Consider the following 22,720-nt stretch of genomic DNA (forward strand, 5'->3'; position numbering starts at 1 on the left):
TTTGCCTATTCTTCAAGACAAAACTGCTCCAGCTCCTTCAAGTTGGATGGGTTCTGCTGGTGTTCAGCAATCTAAATCATACCACAGATTCTGGGCTTTGACTAGGCCATTCCGAGACATTTAAATGTTTCCCCTTAAACCACACTCAAGTGTTGCTTTAGCAGTATGCTTAGGGTCATTGTCCTGCTGGAAGGTGAACCTCCGTCCCAGTTTCTCTCAAGAATTCCCTGTATTTAGCGCCATGCATCATTCCTTCAATTTTGAACAGTCTCCCAGTCCCTGCCGATGAAAAACATCCCCACAGCATAATGGGGGGATGGTGTTCTCGGGGTGATGAGAGGTTTTGGGTTTGCGCCAGACATAGCATTTTCCTTGATGGCCAAAAAGCTAAATGTTAGTCTCATCTGACCAGAGCACCTTCTTCCATATGTTTGGGGAGTCTCCCACAAGACTTTTGGTGAACACCAAACGTGTTTGCTTATTTTTTTCTTTAAGCAATGGCTTTTTTCTGGCCACTCTTCCGTATAGCCCAGCTCTGTGGAGTGTACGGCTGAAAGTGGTCCTATGGACAGATACTCCAATCCCCGTTGTGGAGCGATCCAGCTCCTTCGGGGTTATCTTTGGTTTCTTTGTTGCCTCTCTGATTAATGCCCTCCTTGCCTGGTCCGTGAGTTTTGGTGGGCGGGCCCTCTCTTGGCAGGTTTGTTGTGGTGCCATATTCTTTAAATTCTTTAATAATGGATTTAATGGTGCTCCGTGGGATGTATTTTTTTTTATAGCCCAACTCTGATCTGTACTTCTCCACAAATTTGTCCCTGACCTGTTTGGAGAGCTCCTTGGTCTTCATGGTTCCGCTTGCTTGGTGGTGCCCCTTGCTTGGTGGTGACCCTTGCTTGGTGGTGTTGCAGGCTCTGGGGCCTTTCATAAAAGGTGTATATATACTGAGATCATGTGACACTTAAATAAAGTCCACCTGTGTGCAATCTAACTAATTATGTGACTTCTGAAGGCAATTGGTTGCACAAGATCTTATTTAGGGGCTCCATAACAAAGGGGGTGAATACATATGCATGCACCACTTTTCCATTTTTTAAATTTAAATAAATAATAGTTATTTTTCTCATTTCACTTCATCAATTTGGACTATTTTGTGTATGTCCATTACATGAAATCCAAATAATAATCAAATTTACATGACAGGTTGTAATGCAACAAAATGGAAAAAACACCAGGGGGGTGAATACTTTTACACTGTATTTATAAAAATATATATATATCGGGTTTGGAAAGGATGCAGACAATTACATTGATAGAAGCCACAATCTATCTGCAATATTAAAGCTGATCTACCCCCCCCCCAAAAAAAAAATATATATATTTGAATCAACAGCGAATGCTCAGCGATCAATCTATGTGAAGAGAGAAGCTGACAGGGCTGGAGCTATTGTGCCACGCAGACCCCTAAGACCAGATAAACTTAAGACAGGCAATGTGCATAGCCAAGGGTTTCGCCTCGGCTCCTACACATGCCCAGTGGTGGAGATTATGGACACTAGAATTACAAGATGGAACTCTGGTAATGCTTCACTTTCGGTAGGTCTTTTGAAGTATATTTTAAACGCCTGTATGAAAGCTATATTGATTTGGCATATCATTAGTTATGTCTGTGGAGATATCGCCACCAGATTGTAAGTCTGCTATAATGTGAATGGAAGCTTGAGAAGATGGGGTTTGGGCTGGTAGAGGCTTTATAATTGACTGCACCCCCCACCTGCTTCAATAGTGCCCGCTTTCAACACAAGCTGATCCACAAGTCATAAGTCTGCGGCTAGTCAATCAATGACCGCCACGGATCAAATTGCTGTCGCATTCAGTCAGTGAGTGTGATTACACAATGCGCCCGTTTTGTTGTATTTTGTCACCATTATGGAATTAATCCGACTCCATGCCTAATGGCCACGTTCGACAAATATTCCAATATATAAAAACCTTCAGCAATTACAGTAAGTAGGGGACTAAATGCTGGGATTTAGAATCTGCCACTTTAATTTGAGCGATAACACTCCACTGGTTGCTGTCAGCTTCAAGGTAAAATCTAAATGTGTAACAAAGCCTGACACTCCAGAGGTCTCCCTATAGCTCCTCGGCAAAGCTCCAAATAAATGTTGATGCTATGAAATGGGATTCTTATCTGTCATCCTAGGGCCCTTCACTCTCCCCTCTGCAAACCTCCCGTAAAAACACCCACCCGGGGGTCCTGCCGGCCCCCGTTACTGTGTCTCTTGTTGAGGGAGATATGGGGAGCTCCCGGTCTCTGGTGTGTGGACCCTCCGCGGCCGCTTCTTAACGGTTGTCTCATAGGTGTCTCAACCTTGTCTGACTGGGGCAGCGTATCCCAGGGGCCATACATCTGACTGGGGAACATAGCTGCCCACAGGACCAATATAGGACAATAGGACCAATATAGGACAACAGGACCAATATGGGACCAGTATAGGACCACAGGACCAATATAGGACCACATGACCAGTATAGGACCAGAACAGGGCCAGTATAGGATCACATGACCAATAACCAATATAGGACCAGAACAGGGCCAGTACAGGACCACAGGACCAGTATAGATCCAGAACAGGACCAGTATAGGACCACAGGACCAGTATAGGACCAGAACAGGACCAGTACAGGACAGCAGGACCAATACAGGACAAGTACAGGACCAGTATAGGACCACAGGACCAGTACAGGACCAGCATTGGACCAGAATAGAACTGCAGGACCAGTACAGGAACAGTATGTTTTTTCTAAGCCCAAAATAAGTTGACTTAGATATAGTTAAATCGATCTGTTTGGAGTCAGATATTGCAGATTTGAGATCAAATACAGTAAGTGATTTCGAGAACTATAATGTTCTATCTGCAAAAGAGGATTTTGAAATAATTGGCTTTAAAGTTCTTAAGACTCATTGGTTTGAATGGTGTCAGCAATTTTAATCTTGCATTCTTTTGAATTTAACAAGATGATTTGGGGGTATTTAGAGTACTATATAGGTAGAGAAACATTGAACAGAACAAGGCTAATGTCATTAACTACATTTAGACTAAAATGCAGATAGAACCTTTTAGTTCCAAGCTCTTGATTTCTTGAACCTAAAGTGTAGGTGAGGAGTCGGGAGAGAACTCCTCTGCTGTTGGTTTTCACTGGTCTTTAGTGGCAGAATGGTCCCCATGACAATGGCCCCTGGTCACGCCACACGGACTGAACACAAAGTCAACGCTCTGAGAGGACATGTGCACTGTTCCAGAGAATATAGACAGAATGGAAACAAGGAGAGGATTGTCTTTCGTTTTCACTTCACTTGGTTGGCAAAGAGGTCCAGTCTGCCGAGTAACGCAAGGGTAACGGCTACCATTTTCTAGTGTCTCCCGTCCTAATGGTCTTTTTCCTAACATGTCATTAGAGTACAAATACATCTAAATGTGTTTGAGCAGAAAGCCCAGTCCAGCCACTGGTAAACAAGGTTCCCTCATTATACTGTAGCCTGCACAAGTGTGTGTTGTGTATAGCGAGCAATCTGATGCTGCTCCAATGAGGTGTGTGTTTATAATGACAGTATCTAGCAGCGCCACACTAAGGTAATTGGATTGTTAGCAAGGGGAGGAAGAGGGAGATGAGGGCCGGCGGTCTAGAGCGTCGGTCATGTGCCTCAAAGCAGCCTCCCAGAATCCCTGGGTTGTTTTAAGGATGGAACAATCTGATGATTGGCTTTGCCTTTTTTTGTGATGGACGGACACACAGTACACTCTTAACTTTACTTTATGTACATCTCCAATACAGCCAAAGAAGAGTAGCTTTGTCTTCTAGATAGCAGGCACTTTAGGGTGTGTGTGTGTGTGTGTGTGTTACACGGCAGACTAATAGTGAATTGTGCTTTTCCTGACATGTATGAGTAAGCAAACCACAGACATGTTTTATTAATATTTAACCATTTCACGTATGGATATGAGTATTTAACCATTTAATTTGTGGATATGAATATTTAAACCATTTTATTTGTGGATATGAATATTTAACCATTTCATATATGGATATGAATATTTAACCATTTCATGTATCTGTATGAATTTTTAACAATTTAATTTATGGATATGAATATTTACCCATTTCATGTATGGATATGAGTATTTAACCATTTAATTTGTGGATATGAATATTGAATCATTTCATGTATGCACATGAATATTTACCCTTTTCATGTACGGATATGAATATTTAACCATTCCGCATATATGACTATATGATATGATATATATATATATATATAATATAAATATTTAACCATTTCATCTATGGATATGAATATTTAACCATTTCATATACAGTATGTATATGAATATTTAACCATTTCATGTATGGATATGAATATTTAAGCATTTCCTATATGGATATGAATATTTAAGTATAATGAAAGTAGACATCTAAGTTATTTCGTGCCTAAGAACATCCCTTAGCAGTGGTATATTGGCCATATACCACACCCCCTCGGGCCTTACTGCTTAAGTAGGTCACGGGGTCGTTGCTATGGGTTACGGCAGACTGGACCACCTGTTCCAAACAAACACTTACCTCAAATGCATCCACTAGGTCATGTTTTTTGTTTTGTTCTTTTGTGATGTGGAGTGAAACGCAGTTTTGTTTTGACTGCCCGAGTTTGTAACTTTTCTGACCTCTTCGATGTGAAGCCCGTTGGCTTTTTCTGACACCTACTTCAGAAGGGACTTGTGAGAGGAGTGGTGGCTGTACACGGGCAGCCGATTGGCTAAGAAAAGTGACTCATATCCCTGGACCCTAACGACAGAGCTCAAGGGGTTGAAAAGAGGAGACCCTCAGCACAAGCAGAAACCCCAGGAGATACTTACTCTAGTTAAATGGATAAAGTTTGGAAATGATATCACTAAGTGGTGTATGCAGCAGCTGTTGTGGTGGCTGCATTGGACTTGGGTTCACATTAGAACCCAACCGCCAGCAAACATTTTGCAAGCTGCATCCTGATGTAATGTGAGCCATATGGTTTTGAAAAACCTGAAGAACAAAATACAAAAAAATAATCTAAAATTGACTCAACGAAACAAGAGGAAGGAAACAAAGTAAGCAAGGTGATGTCAAGCCATTCCAAGGAGAGATTTTGTTCCATTTCAGACAAGGGGAACAAGTTACAGAGACAGCAATGGAGGGACAGACAGGGAGAGAGAGAGAGAAAGAGGTGTATCCGGAGAGAGAGAATCCGGAGAGAGAGAGAGAGCAAGAGAGAGAGAGAGAGAGAGAGAGAGAGAGAGAGAGAATCCGGAGAGAGAGAGAGAGAGAGAGAGAGAATCCGGAGAGAGAGAAGAGGGAGAGAATCCGAGAGAGAGAGAGAGAGAGGAGAGAGAGAGAGAGAGAGAGAGGGAGAGAGAGGGGAGAGAATCCGGAGAGAGAGAAAGAGAGAGAGAGAGAGAGAGAGAGAGAGAGAGAGGAGTGTATCCAGAGACAGAGACAGAGAGGAGTGTATCCGATACAATCCGCTTGCAGCTTACTGTTCTAGAAAACAATGCAAGACATACATAGATAGACAGACAGGCAGCGATACCCACAAACAGAGCTGGGGTTGGATGTACATATATAGGTAGGGCCATGCCTGGTGTGGCCATTGATCAAGGATGCAGTGACAGAATGCCAACAGCACACCCAGGGGACACGATGGAGTGTTGCATGCAACTGGTGCCCCATCAGTGATTCAGCAGCACTGTCTGAGTAGCTGCCCCCATCACTATCAACATAAATGTGAAGTGGTTATCCCACAGCCCTACACCCCCAATTAGGGGGCACAGCCAACACGTTTCACTGGTAGAGACAGAAAATGTGTTAAAAGAGGTCTCCTCCCACTACCATGGCTTTCTGATGGCCAACAACCCCAGTCAAAGTTCTTCATTGTAAACCCCTTAGGAATCGGACAGAGGACACAACAACTCCAACCTATTCTTAAATGAAACACCCATGTACATTACTGAAATGATAATGCATTTGTGTGGGCTATGATTACATGGATGCTGTATGATTAATACACTCATTTGATCAAGGCTATAGGGAATCGACATATTTGAGCAATGCTCATTGATCTGGACAATTGATCTGTCGCAATTTACTACCATCTACCCCACAAAGGCTGCCCTGATCCATCCATAATCCAAGCAAATCCAGCTACACTATCTGAGTTCTTCAGAGATTAAAGCCTTCAAGTGGAACTGACAGCGTTTTAGCAATATGAAATCTTATTCAAATCTGTTCATTTACATCCCAAGGAAGAATATGACACTTTTTAAAACATGTTCTAACAAGCGAGCAACTTAGATATGGTCATTTTGGGAATGACGAATAGTAAGGCATGTGTGAAAATTCTATCGCAATATAAAGTGGGAAAATAGGCGTGCGTTTGGACAAATAATAGACACTGCAGTAAATAAAACCTAATAATAACATATGTCTTGTCCAGTACCGGAGTCTACACAGACCGGTGTGCCACAGCCAATCAGAGCTACGGTAGGCCTATATGCAAATGTGCCAAATGCTACAAGGTCCTGCCATCATTCACTTTAAACTGGACTGTGTGTGTTTGCAGGCAGTTAGCAACAGCATGACTTTAGATCATTAGAACGCCTTATTAAACCTCAACACACAACTCAAATCTTTCTATACATTCCGTAACCCCTTAAGAAAGTCTGGAGACTTACATGTAATATACTGCCATCTCTACTGTCTTCAAACAACATTGAATATTCGATTAGGTAATCCATCAGTACTCTCCTGCACATACTGTTCGCCATGATGTTACTTGTGTGGGGTTATTTTTTTTAGCAAGCAGTGTTTCAATTATTTAGATGTGTTCCTTGCATCTGGGATTTACAGGCCACTGTTGATCAGCTGGAATTAATTCAGGACGTGGGGCCTATGAGGTGCAGTGAAGGCTTCTGATTGGAGGGTTTTGCTGCCTGTCCTCTGAATCCTACACCCACCTCACCCCTCTCTACACATGGTTCAGCAGAAAGCCATGGCAGTCACGGCCCACTGGGCACAGACGTCAACGTAGTTTTGATTTACATTTGGTTGAGTTGTCACCATGTCATTGGATTTTGGTTAAAAGTTGTTTGCAACAAATCGAAATTGGCCTTACGTTGATTGCTTTTTGCAAATTCAATTCGTTTTCAACGTTGATTCGACATCATCACATTGATTTTTTGGGGGGGGTTTAAAATGACGTGGAAACAACATTGATTCAACCAGTTTTTTTGCCCAGCGGGTGGGGAGTTTGTTTTGTGTCTCAGTCATGTGGGTTAAAGTGGACTTGCTGTTGACAAAGGAAAACAGCAGTGAAAGGAAAATAAAGAAGGTGAGAAACATTGACCAGTTTGTTTGACAATGGAGGATAAATTGCATCATAGTTAGCACCATGACATATAAACCCAGGGTGGAAAATAATACACTCTAAAGGTAAAAAAACGGTTAAAGATGATCACACCTTTTTACAATTTCTAAGGTAACTCTTATCCTGCTGAAGAACAATAAGTAAAGTTATTTCTGTCAGGTTGAAGTCTTTGGGAGAAATCATCATTGTTCCCAAACCATTAAATCACATGTTGTCAATAGATGATCTGCATATTAGTGAATCAAGAAAGTCATTATAGAACAGAATCAGCTTTGAACCCTGTGCATATCTCTATAAAACACATTCACAGTTCAAAGGTGATGAGAACTTCGACATCAAGGCAACAATGGAGACACTTCAATTAATTCCACGCTTCTAGCCTGGAGCCAGGAAGAGAGTTCATGTCTTCACAAAAGATCTGCATGATTAAAGGTCACCAGAAGACACGAAAACATTGTTGACCCCTGCACCACAGACTCCCATCAGCCCGCCCACAGCCCACACAGAGGACATGGAGAAGAGAGCAAAAGAGCTACATACTGGCTTGCAAGGTTTTCTGGGATATTTCGTTGGTGAAGGCTCCAATGCCTTTGTTGGAAATGGCAGCCAGAGAGAAGTAGTACTCCGTGTTCGCCCGCAGACCCTCAACGACGTACGAAGCAGTGGGGACAAAGGTTTTGGTCACCTGTTGGTGTAGAAAAGTGAGGCTTTTGACTGAAATTTTATATCACTGGATCTTACTGTACCTCATGTTTGTTCCTTTTTGCACCTTGTTCGCTGAACACCTTTCCTCAAACAGTGTGTTCTATGAGTACTAAAAGGCAAAAGTTTGGTCAACACTCTTCCCACAGCTCACTCTTAACAAAAGAACAACCATATCTTACCTGGCTACCAAAACTGCCCTCTTTGTATCGGAGTTCAAAGCTGATGATCCCCTCTTTCTGGAAGGCAGGTTCCCAGGTCAACTCCATGCTTGTGTCGGACACAGCACCAACCTGGAACTTTGTTGGCTGTCCGGGGACTATGACAGACAAAGAGAAATGGATTTAGTGACAGTGATCACTGCAGTGAGCCCTTGTTTTTACAAGGACTTTCAACTACAGTACAAAATCGTAACGGATCACTTGTGGTATACATTCAACCCTAGTAAAACCACACAGAAATTGTTGATAGGAAGGGTTGAACCCAGAAACCTAACCTCCTTGCAGCACTTTGACGTGGATGGGGTCGGAGAAGGGCCCGTCGCCCACCGAGGTAAAGGCCAGGACACGGATGGTGTAGGTCTCAGATGCCACCAGGCTTTGGATGGTGGTGATGATGCTATCCTGGACATTATGGATCTGCCATAGGCTCATGGACTGGGACGGGTCCATGGTGTAGTACACCCGGTACCCTTTGATCTGTCCATTGGGCTCCTCTGGCTCGTCCCAGCGCACCATCATGGTGTTCTGGGAGATGATCCGGGCCTGGATGTTGCGGGGCGGACTGGCCGGGGCTTGTTCCCCGGTCCGGGTCTCCACCGGCTCACTGGGGGGACCCTGGCCGATGGTGTTAAAGGCCGAGACGCGGATCTCGTACTCCGTGTTGGGGTAGAGGCCCCCGATGCTGTATCGCGTAGTGGTGATGCCGTCCATGGTCTCAAACTTGCTGTCGGGAGACTTGGCGCGGTACTGGATGATGTAATAGGACACTGGGTCCGGGTTGCCCGAGTCCCAGGTGATGGTGACACTGGTAGCCGTGGTCTCGGTCACCATTGGGGTGCCTGGAGGCTTGGGCAGGGCTGTGGGGGTTCAGAAGGGGGGGGGGAGTGAAGAGGGACTTTTAAAATGACTCAGATGCAGACATATAATTATTATTAAGATGCCACATCATAACACATCTCAATGTTGTTTTTTCCCCCAACCACAGCAGTAGTACTAGTAGCCTAGAAGAATCTCTGTGCCACCCCTTACACTTGACGGTGATCTGCGCCACCGCCTCGATGATGCCCAGACTGCTCATGGCCACACATGTGTAGTTGGCAGACTCTCGCACGCTGTTGAGCTCCAGAACATTCCGACCCACTGGCATCTCGTCTTCGGGCGTTAGGTCCTCGGAGTTGAGCATCCATTTGACGTACGGCATGGGCGACCCTACCGCCACGCAGGTGATGTTCACACTGCCACCTGGCATCATCTCGTGACTGGTCGGTGGGATAGAAAAGCGAGGGGGCACACGGCGGACTGGGAGTGGGGAGGAGGGAGGGATGAGGTGGAGGGAGGAGGGAGGAGGGAGGGATGAGGTGGAGGGAGGGGGTGGAGGGAGTGGGGAGGAGGGAGGAGGGAGGGATGAGGTGGAGGGAGGAGGGAGGAGGGAGGGATGAGGTGGAGGGAGGAGGGAGGGAGGGAGGGAGGAGGGAGGGATGAGGTGGAGGGAGGAGGGAGGGATGAGGTGGAGGGGGAGGGAGGGATGAGGTGGAGGGATGAGGTGGAGGGATGAGGTGGAGGGAGGAGGGAGGGATGAGGTGGAGGGAGTCAAAAAGAGAGAGAGAAAAAGAGGTAACAAGACAGGCCGATAAAAAATGGACCCTTTCAACGGCATCCATTACATCCACAGAGAAAATCACAGTACAAGACAACTGAAACTCAACTAAATCTAGTATGTTTCTCTAGTACGCACTTTCCAAAGTAACAAACAATATATATTAATAATGAGAAGGAACTGAACTAACAAGAACTGCTTCAACGACAATATAGATTGACATTAAAGCAACGATTCATAGCAACAAGGTTCCATTGACCAAAATTTTACCCATCACAGCACAATTAAAGACACAAAAATCTATTATGAGTTTCTCATCTTTGAAAACTGACCTACTGACAGAATATGTTTCGACAACGTGGAGTTAACATCCATGAAGAAAGAGTCTAATGTTTGAGGGAGTACTGTATGATCGATGCCATACAGTAAACAGAAACTTCCTGTCCTCTCAGCCACTCAAAGCAAACCAGGAAGTTGGCCATTATAGGCCCCTCCCATGGCACAGGAAGAATAGGACATTTCTCCCATAGTATTCTATGGATAGAGTGGTTATAGTTGGAGTTGGGGCCACATGCATCTGATTGATAAACAGGCTCGTGCTCTTAGCCCTAATGGTATCTGCAAGCTATGGCTAAAGATGAGAAACTTTAATCAGATTTTTGTGGTTTAGGGTAGATCCACTGGACAAAGCCTTTCGAAGATCTGACACGGTTCCATTGATAGATGCAGCTATCAGTCCCACAGACAGCATGCATAATAGACTGAGGTAAATCAAGGAGTAAACAATACATAACAAAACCAGATATAAAATTGAGATAGAATGCATCGAGGAATATAACTCAAGGGTCGCTAGCATGCCCAGACAAAGACGATTGGAGAGGAAACGGTACATATCTGAGAAAGGATAGAACGCGCGCAAGGAATTAAGAAAGAGAGAGAGAGAGAGACAAAGAGAGAAAAAGGAGGGGTGGGGTGGGGTGGGGGGGGACCCATTTCAATGCTGTGTAAGCTTCTTTTTTTTCGAGAGAGAGAGACAATGTGACTTAATGTGACAGTTGGCACATTGCAGTCCTGGCAGAAGTAAAGCAAAATAGGTATAGAGAGGAACAACTAGTCTGTCTATTAGAGGACATATAGAGACAGCTGTAGTAGCTAGAGAGGAACAACTAGTCTGTCTATTAGAGGACATATAGAGACAGCTGTAGTAGCTAGAGAGGAACAACTAGTCTGTCTATTAGAGGACATATAGAGACAGCTGTAGTAGCTAGAGAGGAACAACTAGTCTGTCTATTAGAGGACATATAGAGACAGCTGCAGTAGCTAGAGAGGAACAACTAGTCTGTCTATTAGAGGACATATAGAGACAGCTGTAGTAGCTAGAGAGGAACAACTAGTCTGTCTATTAGAGGACATATAGAGACAGCTGCAGCAGTTAGAGAGGAACAACTAGTCTGTCTATTAGAGGACATATAGAGACAGCTGTAGTAGCTAGAGAGGAACAACTAGTCTGTCTATTAGAGGACATATAGAGACAGCCGTAGTAGCTAGAGAGGAACAACTAGTCTGTCTATTAGAGGACATATAGAGACAGCTGCAGCAGTTAGAGAGGAACAACTAGTCTGTCTATTAGAGGACATATAGAGACAGCTGTAGTAGCTAGAGAGGAACTATCAAAGACAGGAGAAAAAGGAGGTAGAGGAAGAGCTGGGGGTACAGCACAACGGATGTCCAGGATGGGAGAGAATTGGGGGTAGTTGGAATGGTCATATAAAGTTGATCATGTGGTTGAGTGGGGAGAGGATTAGGTTGGGTAATAATTTGTGTTTATGTGAGTATGCATAGTATATCTACATGTGTGTGATACGTGTGTGTGTGTGTATGTGTGTGTGAGATACACACTGTGTATGAGGCTATGGGACTCATGCAAGAAAGGTCCAGAGGGAGAGAGAGAGAGAAGTAAAAAACTAAAACAATGGAGAATATGCTGAGACTCAGACTTAGAGACAGACGGACAGACCGGGAGGATAAGGACACGAGGCAGAACAGAACAGACCGGAGCAACAAGACTGCAGACTGAAGGAACAGACAAACAAGACACTGATGGGCAAGATAATGTACTGTACGCAGAGGTAGGGGAAGGAAGGAGGGGAGAGGGTAGGGGAAGGTAGGAGGAGAGAGGGTAGGGGGAAGGAAGGAGGGGGGAGGAGAGAGGGTAGGGGAAGGAGAGGGTAGGGGGGAAGGTAGGGGAGGAGAGGAGAGGGTAGGGGGAAGATAGGGGAGGGTAGGGTGGGTAGGGGGAGTGGGTAAGGGGGAAGAGGGTAGGGAGAAGGCTGTAGAGAGAGGGTAAGGTGGAGAGAGGGTGGGGAAGGTAGGGGAGAGGGGTAGAGGAGGAGAGAGGGTAGGGGAAGGTAGGAGGGGGGTAGGGGAAGGTAGGAGGGGAGAGGGTAGGGGAGGAGGAGAGAGGGTAGGGGAAGGTAGGAGGAGGAGGGTAGGGGAAGGTAGAAAGGGGAAGGTAGGAGGAGAGGGTAGGGGACGGAAGGATGGGAGAGGGTAGGGGACGGAAGGATGGGAGAGGGTAGGGGAGGGTAGGAGTGGGTAGGGTAGGGATAAGGTAGGAGGGAAGAGGGTAGGGGAGGAAGGAGGGGAGAGGGTAGGGGAAGAAGAGGAGACTGTAGAGGGGGGAGGGTAGGTAGGTGGAGAGAGGGTAGGGGGAGGTAAGGGTAGAGGGTAGGGGAAGGTAGGAGGAGAGGGGTAGGGGAGGGGTAGGAGGAGGTAGGGGGAGGTAGGAGGAGAGAGGGTAGGGGGAAGGGAGGAGGAGAGAGGTTAGGGGAAGGTAGAAGGAGAGGGGTAGGGTAAAGGTAGGAAGGAGGGTAGGGGAAGGTAGGAGGAGAGAGGGTAGAGGGGTAGGAGGAGAGAGGGTAGGGGAAGGTAGGAGGAGAGAGGGTAGGGGAAGGTAGGAGGAGAGAGGGTAGGGGAAGGTAGGAGGAGAGAGGGTAGGGGGAAGGTAGGAGGAGAGAGGGTAGGGGAAGGTAGGAGGAGAGGGTAAAGAGACTGATTCTGGCCAAAGTAAATTAAAACATGTCTCAAAGTGGGTTTGAGGTCTCACACACTGGGGCTTCAAATCAGAGATTCAACTGCCCCCCCCCCATCCCAGGCTTGTTGCCAACAAAAACCAGGGGTGCATTAAGGTTAAGGGGGGAGGAGGGGGTAGAGAGGAAAAACGGCATTCCTAACACACCGTGTCGATTCAAATGGGATTCATTCAATCATAGTATCGGATAACCTTGACTGTTTTTCCACGAGGGAGAGCACCATTCAAGCTTACAACACACTTCCTCTAAAAGGATTTACCTGTTTGTGTACACCACCGAGTGTGCATTTCAATAAAGTAACTCTGAGCTGTGATCTTTAATACATAAACCAAGCCTGTGCACAAGGAGACATCCAAGAAATGTTTATCTCTACTTCTCAGAATCTGAACTGTAGAATCTACCGCAATTGATTGGTCACAGAATCACGGAGGTATCTCCCTTTTTACAGTAAGTGTAAAAATAAATGAATAATGCATTCACTCACATGAGTATCGTCTCCGTTGGGTGATAATCATATTATCCCAAACACCCACACCAGTGCTCTTCCAGAGTACCTTAGAAAAACCCCTCGAACTCACTGACAATGTCAATTGCTACTGTAGAACAGCGTGTCAAAACCCGACCTTGAGGTCAAGGTGCTCTATTCACATGATGTGGCCGTAAGTCCTGGTTACTACACATTTTCCCTCAAGATAACTTTTTTTTTGTGTGAATTACTTTGTATTTAGTTATAGTAAAATAGGTAACTTAAATGGATTATGTAAAAAAAATACAACAAATTAAGCTTAACTCCTCTGCACAGTTTAAGACAAGAATAACTATTTCCAAAATGGTCTCCTATTTGCGAAAAGAACGAAAAGAAAGTAGGCACCATATTCACAAGTGGCAATCACAACGCTAACAAAAGAGTGGCATAACATTGTCTTTCATAACAGGTCATGACTGAATCACAACCAACCATCCACGTATATCAACGGAAATGACTTTGCTAAGGAGGCAGGAGAGGAGACAGTCAGAACAATGTCATATCTGTTGTCATAACGGTTATGGATTTTTGTCATCATCCCCTGTTCTGTCCTAGTACGTATGATGTCGCTCTTATGACAGATGTTTTGTAGTGCACTTCAAGTAAAGTATTGGCCATAGCCCTATAATCTCTCCCCAAAAAGTACTTATTGAAGAACAAAGGTGAAAGGTTAGCCCATTCTTTACATGGACATGCATGGGTGTGGGCATGACATGAGTAACAGATCAACAAGGCCCGACACAAGAGAACCCGTACAGTCTAAACATGTCACCCAAGCCCATACAAGCATGCCATTCACAATCTAGCAAGGTGTGGGACACATTTCAAATCAAAGAAAGGCAAATCCAACTTAAAATCTACAAAAAACATTGAGTCTTAACAGTATAGCCAACATCACAGTGTGTGGGTGTGTTCCTCAAGGCTCTGCAGTTGTATTTTTGAGGGGGGGGCGACTCACGGCCACTTAAAAACCATTGCCAAATTCGAAACACTTGAATATTGAATAACTACATTTACAAGGGAAGTCTATCTAGGTTTAATTGTGTGGACATTGGAATTAGAGTACACCAGTTTGGGTTTTGACGGTCCTGTTCTCTCCCTTGGGGGCGAAGGTCAGACAATGGACCGAGCATTGGTGGTTGAGTGAATTATTTTATTTTTTAACCTTTCACCCTTGCCCACCACTTCTAAGGTTCTACTGTTACATTTTCTGGAATATAGATCTCTCCCCCGGAACAATGGTATAACTATCTCCTTTTAAGTCTTTCAAGCATGCGTAAAAGGAGAAATCATCTAACTTCTAATGCATTTATGTAGCCTCTGATGAATTCTGATTGGTTCTACCCTCAGAATGTCTCCAGGACATCTGTTTAAACAGAGCATCATTAGTTCAAGGTCAGACAATAAACTGCAGCTTGGTTATATCCTATACATCTTGAGATGGGTAGGAGCTGCTGACAGTAGCAGACACAGCTGTTTGAGTTGGTTGACATTTGGATCTCAAGTCAATGCCTCACCCCACTACCATTATCTTGATGTAGTACTGTATACGAAATGAGTATGGGATAGAGTGGAGTGGACAGCTTTATCATGCACTTGGCACTGTACTCTCTCTCTCTCTCTCTCTCTCTCTCTCTCTCTCTCTCTCTCTCTCTCTCTCTCTCTCTCTCTCTCTCTCTCTCTCTCTCTCAAACAATAGAGTGTGATGTGGGGAATGCTGCTCTTTCTCTGTGATGCTACTCTTTAGAAACACAAACCTAGCAACAACAAAAAATAAAGAAATAAAGAATCCCAATTGCATTGACACGTCTCCTTATTCACTAAGACCAGGAGCCCAACAGGCACATACATAGTGACTAGTGTTCAAAATATACCAATGATTTGGACTACTATTTCAAGCCCCAATGTGGTGAGAAATACAACTCAAAAGGTCTTACAGTGGACGAAGGTGAAGAAGCAGTCAAGAGAGAACGCCAGAGTACTGAGCTAACTCTAAGTGGGGCCGGAGTTCAGTGACAAAATGGAGGTCAGAAGGCATCGGACATTATTGGCCATTTTGGTGAGGCAGTTTGTCCTGCCCCAAAATGAAGAAGGGGGGAAGCCAAAATAATGTGTGGCCTTTAGTGTCACCTTGAAGCTGAGATTACACCCTCTCGGTGCCTGAGGACACAGGCGTGATATGGAGATTCTGAAGTTACAAGCGTGGAGCAAGACCGAGTACATTTACATAGAAACCACATGGGGCTGCCTACACCTTGGCTGAAGCAATGCTAAATAGTCTCTATGGCTGGCTCATCAAAATGAAGATTATTACATGAGGGATACTGACAGAAATCCTGGCTGGATATCTGATAATAGCAAACAGGAGGTTCAGAAGATTTTATAGTGCCTGACTATTCCATCGTCTTACAAATGGAAGACAAGCAGCCAAAATATAATGCAGATAGGTCTCAGCTTGGCCGTGAATTAGTCAGAATGGAAAGACTATAGAAATTAGGTCCAAAACTGGGAGTAAATTGATCCCTGTTTTGTGCTGCAAAATACGCATTTCTTAATTTACACAGGACTCCAAGGATACAGATATATGTGTGTGGTTTTAAGGGGGCATATCATCTCCAGGACTCCTTTAAACAAAAATGGCTGGCTTCCACAATTGGCCAGTGAGAAAATAAGGTGTAATCTAGCTTTCTTTCCCAACAGTTAAACAGAAATGCACAGCAGGACATGCAAGCACATTGAAAACAAGGCAGGCATCATAGTAGGACTGCAACATTCACATGCAGTCATCAGCACGGCACAGTGTTCCTGCATCATCGACAATGTGGATAAAGTTTTTCTTCAATTTCTCCAGACACCAACTACATTATTAATATGTAGATATCAATAAAGGTCTGCAAAAAAACAACAACAAACGAACACAATTGAATCATCGGCTAAAAGCCTTCTGGGCTCACTTGTTAAATTTCCTTCAGTGGGATCATGTCATCGTTTGAGGACTCTACTCTGAGAGGACAACAATGGGAGAATATCGACCCTCCGGTATTCAAGGCATCAATTGGTACAATTGCTAATAGAGTGTCTATTTCTCACTAATTGGTGCAAGGTACAGTGGGAGCCCGACAAACCCCTCATTTGTGTCCGAGACGAGTGAGGGCTCAAAAGAGATGATTATGTACATTTGCCTAATGAACTGTGTCGCTGAACGAAGTTGAGACAGAGAATTTCTACGGCAGTGGTGGCTTAGTTGAAACAGGCGAGGAGAGAAGAGACACAAAAGGAGAACACAGATGTTGAGAACCCTGCCCACAGCAGTGTATGGGGCAACTATTGAGATGTCATTAACGCCTCAACTACAACCTGTTGGTTTCACTGCCCACAGCAGTGTATGGGGCAACTATTGAGATGTCATTAACGCCTCAACTACAACCTGTTGGTTTCACTGCCCACAGCAGTGTATGGGGCAACTATTGAGATGTCATTAACGCCTCAACTACAACCTGTTGGTTTCACTGCCCACAGCAGTGTATGGGGCAACTATTGAGATGTCATTAACGCCTCAACTACAACCTGTTGGTTTCACAACTACAACCTGTTGGTTTTTCACTGCCCACAGCAGTGTATGGGGCAACTATTGTGATGTCATTAACGCCTCAACTACAACCTGTTGGTTTCACTGCCCACAGCAGTGTATGGGGCAACTATTGTATTGTGATGTCATTAACGCCTCAACTACAACCTGTTGGTTTCACTGCCCACAGCAGTGTATGGGGCAACTATTGAGATGTCATTAACGCCTCAACTACAACCTGTTGGTTTCACTGCCCATGTCATTAACGCCTCAACTACAACCTGTTGGTTTCACTGCCCACAGCAGTGTATGGGGCAACTATTGTGATGTCATTAACGCCTCAACTACAACCTGTTGGTTTCACTGCCCACAGCAGTGTATGGGGCAACTATTGAGATGTCATTAACGCCTCAACTACAACCTGTAGGTTTCACTGCCCACAGCAGTGTATGGGGCAACTATTGAGATGTCATTAACGCCTCGCAGTACCGGACCAGGTCCTATCAGCAGCCACTAAAGGCCTTTGTGAATACAAACACTAAACTAGGAAACTTAAAACTAAGGGCAACAAAATCCCAAGTCCTGGGAGACATGGCGAAGTGTTTCATTATTTATTCTTCCCCTTTTCTGAGTTGGCGAGCGTACAGGCAGAGAGGTGACCTATGTCTCTCTGATGCAGCCTGCAGTAAATGCCGGCCTGCATGGTTACACATGACCAGGGGAGAGTGCAGCCCTCCACTCTGTGGCAATTATTAAAGGGACTATATCGTTGCAGTTGGAACGCAACGTAGGTCTGGACCTGCTTTTCGCAAACCCAGCAGGGCCACTTTACAGAGAGACAGAGCTCGTATTCTTGGGCCTAATCCTCAGGAGATCCACATATAGACATCTAACGTGCAGAAAATGTAAAAACATCATAGCTCTCAGAGGAGACAGATAGGGGAAGTCCGTGAGCAAGTCTGCCATCTCTTCTGCCTGAATGAGTGATATGCCTGATCGAACAAACTTGTTGAACCTCATGTATTTCCGTCTCCCAACAACCCGGCTCTTGCCCCAAATCTATGTAATGTATTCATAAGCACTCTGGAGCTGTACAATTTACAGGCAAGTTCACTGCAGTCAGTGACATGAGATTTAATACAGATCTGTCTCTGATTCATTTAAAAATCTGCTGCTCCAAAACCAGCACACACCGAATGTTACACTTTATGTTGAAAACTCATTCGAAAGCTGATGGGAAGCTAGATTCAAGACACTCAATTTAGACACAAGCAAACAAACAGAGTTTGCATTGGTCTGCAATTAATTTGTCATTCTCTCCTCGCTATTAGATCAGGGGTTATAATGCAAACACATAACAAAAAAACGCTCCGTATTTGTTTATGTCCAATTTGAGAACCTTAAATTGCCATGCCTTGCATCAATCTGAAAATCAATTCAGACATGCTGAAAAGACGACAAAACGAATAATAAAGCAGCGTTTGATTGAGTCTGCCGAATGCTGAAGGACAGGCTGCAGTCAGGCGACAAACCAAATGTGTCTGATTGCCTTCATTGGAAAATAAAAAACCCATGCAGAACCCTTCATGATACTGTAAAAGGCATCTGGAAATCACCACTGAAACCCAATCTAGCCCAATCAGGTCTAATGTTCAATAATGGATTGTTATAAGCAAGATGACAGGAACACTGGCTATGTTCACACTTATTATTACATCATAAAGGGATTCAAGAAGCAACAACTTTAACTAAGAAAAAAAACCTGACCACAAACAAAATAACCACAACTAACAATTTTTTGGAAGTTAAATAACACAACAAAACAATGGAACACACACACACACAACACCACCACACACACAACACCACCACACAAAAAGGAGTCATGAAAAGAACAAGCAAACTAAGGTGTCAATTAGGTAAACAGTGTGTGGGTAGCAGAAGAAGTAGAGAGAGTGAAACAAATTGGCAAAAAAACCAACAACAAAAAAACAGGAAAGAATGCACAAAGAAAAGACAACGGCCAAAGGAATTCTGTTCAGGCATGCAAGCGTAGTTACATTCTCCCATCATGCATCAGGCCCTGTTATTTCCAAGTGGTACGTTTCCATGACAACAAGTGCAAGAAAGCTTTCAGAGCAGAAGCAATACCAAAGGATACCAACGAGAAAAGGCCCCACAATGCAAACTTAAAAGAAACAAAACCCGAACTAAACAGGTTTGTTTGAATCATTTCTTCTTTTGAATAAGAATAAAGAAAATTGTCCATCAGAAATATTTAGCAGTTTTGATAGAATTTGTTTAGAATTTCTTCAAATTAGTAATGAATCGAGCTTTGTAATAGATAAATAGATTTCAAATTTTCAACATTTTTTTTGTTATATGTGGGTAAAAAAAGTGAAAAAGAAAAAACACACCAACCTTCTCGAAGCTCTGAGGGATGAAAAGGGGTTGATGCAGAACACAATGACATGAGGAGAAGAGAAAAATAGGGGAAACAGAGAGAGAGTAAAAAAAGCCACCTCAAGGCGTTTAGCTGCAGCTACATTTCTCTGTGGTTTTTCCTCGGCTCTCTGTCTCTGCTATCAGTGACAGCCGTCTTTACGAATCTTGCCTGGCCATTTAAATAAGATTTGACCCAAAAACAAATCAGATTCACCCCAGTGGCCGCGCTGTTGCCTGTTAGGAAAAGTGGGCCACCACTGGAGTCAAATCAAGCGTATCATCATTATAAAAATTCACAAGCTCCTTAGCCACCCATGGTGGGCATATTTGCTTTCATTAGAGAAGGAAAGAAAATACAGAGAAAATAAAGAAAACCAATGAAACAACCCAAGGTAAAAATTAAATAACCAATAGGACACAATTTGTGCTTAAATTAGCAGCTACAGTATAAAATATATTTTACTTCAACTAGGTGGCTATGAACAAGTCAAAACGTGACGTTTTGACAATGGACAGGTCTGTGGCTACAGTCTTCTAAACAACTACTGCAAATAATGATATTGTGTAATGTTCACCTGAGGTTTGATCCCTACTGGAGCTGCTAATTTCAAGTGCAATTTGATTTGTGAACAAAACATACGAGTCAACATCAAATATTAGAATTGATTGATATATAAATTAAAAACAAAAAAAGACAGTTGATACAATCACAAATAACACGTGTGGATACATCTCGGTCTTCTGTACTGACCGTCCTGGGCTTTTAGGAAAATAAAAAGGTACTGTTGCTTTTGGGAATCGCCTCAGTTACCGGAACTAAGCTTGGCCTGAGGACACGATGTCCATTTTGACTATAGAACTCTTCTATACATTATAGGTTACACAACGTTCCCAATACAGGTTTGTTTATCACACCAGTGGGTCTTTTATTCTGCCACAGAGGACATACGCTGCTTGTACCAAAGAATCACAAAGACTGCAAGGCCACTTAGAGATGCAGTCCGATATCTTAAGCACTTAAAAGGTCTTAACATATTGTATTTTTTCCGCAGGACATAACATATCGTGGGAAATAAATGACGTAGTACACAATTGTGCACAATTTTTCGGGGAGCCATTTTGGTTCGTGAGCACTACTTTCAAAACGACTGGCTGAGATTATACAAAAGCTTTAAGATGGTCCTTTAATCGGGCCCCCGAGTGGTGCAGCGGTCTAAGGCATCTCAGTGCTAGAATCCAGGCTGTATCACAACCGGCCATGATTGGGAGTTCCATTGGGCGGCACACAATTGGCCCGGCGTCGCCCGGGTTTGGCCGGTGTAGGCCGTCATTGTAAATAAGAACTTGTTCTGAACTGACTTGCCTAGTTAAATAAAGCTTAAATAATAATACTTATAGAGGAGTGGTAATATGGCATTAGTAACAGCAATAATGAAAAGGCAACTCCCTGACCCATTTTATAATGTAAGACTTGTGAATTATTTAGTGGGAACAAAGTTATCTGGTACACTGCCGGTACAAACTGAGCAGATATGTAAGCCATCTTTTTAAATATGCACAAAATAAATAACACATGTCGAAAGATGCATCTGCCTCGACAGGGATTCATTGTCTTTTAGAGTTAGTGATAGGGTGTAACTTTTGTCTTCATCGCCTGTTTTGTAAGAAACTGAAATGTTTCGTCAGATTCATTGTTCTTCATATCTTCACAATTTCAGAACCCTAGCCCTTTAAATGACATATTTTTAAGACAAAATTCCAAAATAGTAATGTGGGAATTTTATCAATGGATAAAAGAAGAACAAGTAGAGAACAAGTCATTGTTTCTACTATAGCGGTGCTGTAGGCATCTTACTGCAGTTCAAAACCTTTTTTCTCCATCTGAAAGGAAGACTGGGGTTGACATTTTGATTGGTCTGCACTAGGCTTTGCGACCCAATCAAAATCGTACTTACCGTCATATTCCTGTGCCTGAAAATGTAATTACATGGGCGATTTACAGCAAACACATTTAAAAGCCTACTACAACTTTCACACACGTACTTGACAAATGACTGACCACGTACTTGCTGGTCATAAAAGCATCCCTTTTCTATGTTGTATTTGCTATTTAGGGTAGATGGGGCTTTCAGAGAGGGAGCATATCAAGAGTAAAAGATACCAATTTGAACTAAACATTTTAACGGAGAGGGTTAGTTGGCGGGACACAGTTCAACACAGCGAGTTAAATTAACATTTACGGGGAACAATACTGGTATCAATGCCACAACAATTATATTATTAAGTCAGATTTTCTACACAATAGTGCCCTATTTTAAGTTAAGGACTTGTATTTCCCCCCTGGTCACCATTTGTTAACATTTGACTTCGTAGTGCACTTAGACTGAGATTCCCTCTGGCAGCCATTTTTTTGTCAACGGAGTAGAAGGTTTTCTGGCCTCCGGCACCTTGTTGCACCCTACCTCGCACATATAGGTTAGCAGGGGATGAGTAACGCACGCCTTCCACGTTAGACGCCACACATTCGTACTTCCCCTGGTCCGTCTCCTCGCTGTTCTCAATCTGCAGGGCGCCTGGGAGAGACAACACCCGACAAAGACAAGGAGAGAGAGACAGAGAGAGAGAAAGAGAAGAAGAGAGAGGGGAATAACAGTATTAGTAATTCCATAATGGCAGGAGAGTCAGAAACCTTTTTAATGGAAAGTATCCCTCATACATTCCTCAGAGGGTTAAATACATAGAAATGTTTCTCCTAATACTAATGCATACTGCTGTTTACAAGCAGTGTCCCACCCTAGCTTCGCTAACCCACAAACAACATTATAATAATTACATTTGTGAAAAGTATACATTTGCTGTTAAATGTGGATGGAAAGGATACTCGGAAATGTTGTTCTCCTCAAACACCCAGGTGTGCCAGAGGTGTGATAGACAGGCTGCTGAGAGGCTAAGATTGAATGTGGATCGACACATTGAATTCACTGAAGGAGTGTAGGGGGTCATTAGCAGATCTTCAGACAAATGGTTCATCAGTTCATGTCCTGAAGTGCTCTGCTTAGCACAGCATCTCTATACTCGCTGCAGCCCCACCGCGGAAATAATAGCTAACA

The 22,720-nt window shown here is 43.7% G+C and overlaps 1 protein-coding gene across 1 annotated transcript in view; it reads right to left on the reverse strand.

Annotated features, from left to right (window-relative positions):
- Positions 1–22,720, reverse strand: part of LOC112237332 (receptor-type tyrosine-protein phosphatase S-like) — a 481,675-nt gene that overhangs the window by 143,444 nt on the left and 315,511 nt on the right. Inside the window, 5 exon segments of the mRNA XM_042322948.1 lie at positions 8,000–8,144; positions 8,344–8,480; positions 8,658–9,239; positions 9,412–9,681; positions 22,073–22,183. Coding sequence (XP_042178882.1) covers positions 8,000–8,144; positions 8,344–8,480; positions 8,658–9,239; positions 9,412–9,681; positions 22,073–22,183 — 1,245 coding nt within the window.

The sequence above is a fragment of the Oncorhynchus tshawytscha genome, linkage group LG06 (genome assembly GCF_018296145.1).
Source record: "Oncorhynchus tshawytscha isolate Ot180627B linkage group LG06, Otsh_v2.0, whole genome shotgun sequence".
NCBI classification, from domain to species: Eukaryota; Metazoa; Chordata; class Actinopteri; order Salmoniformes; family Salmonidae; genus Oncorhynchus; species Oncorhynchus tshawytscha.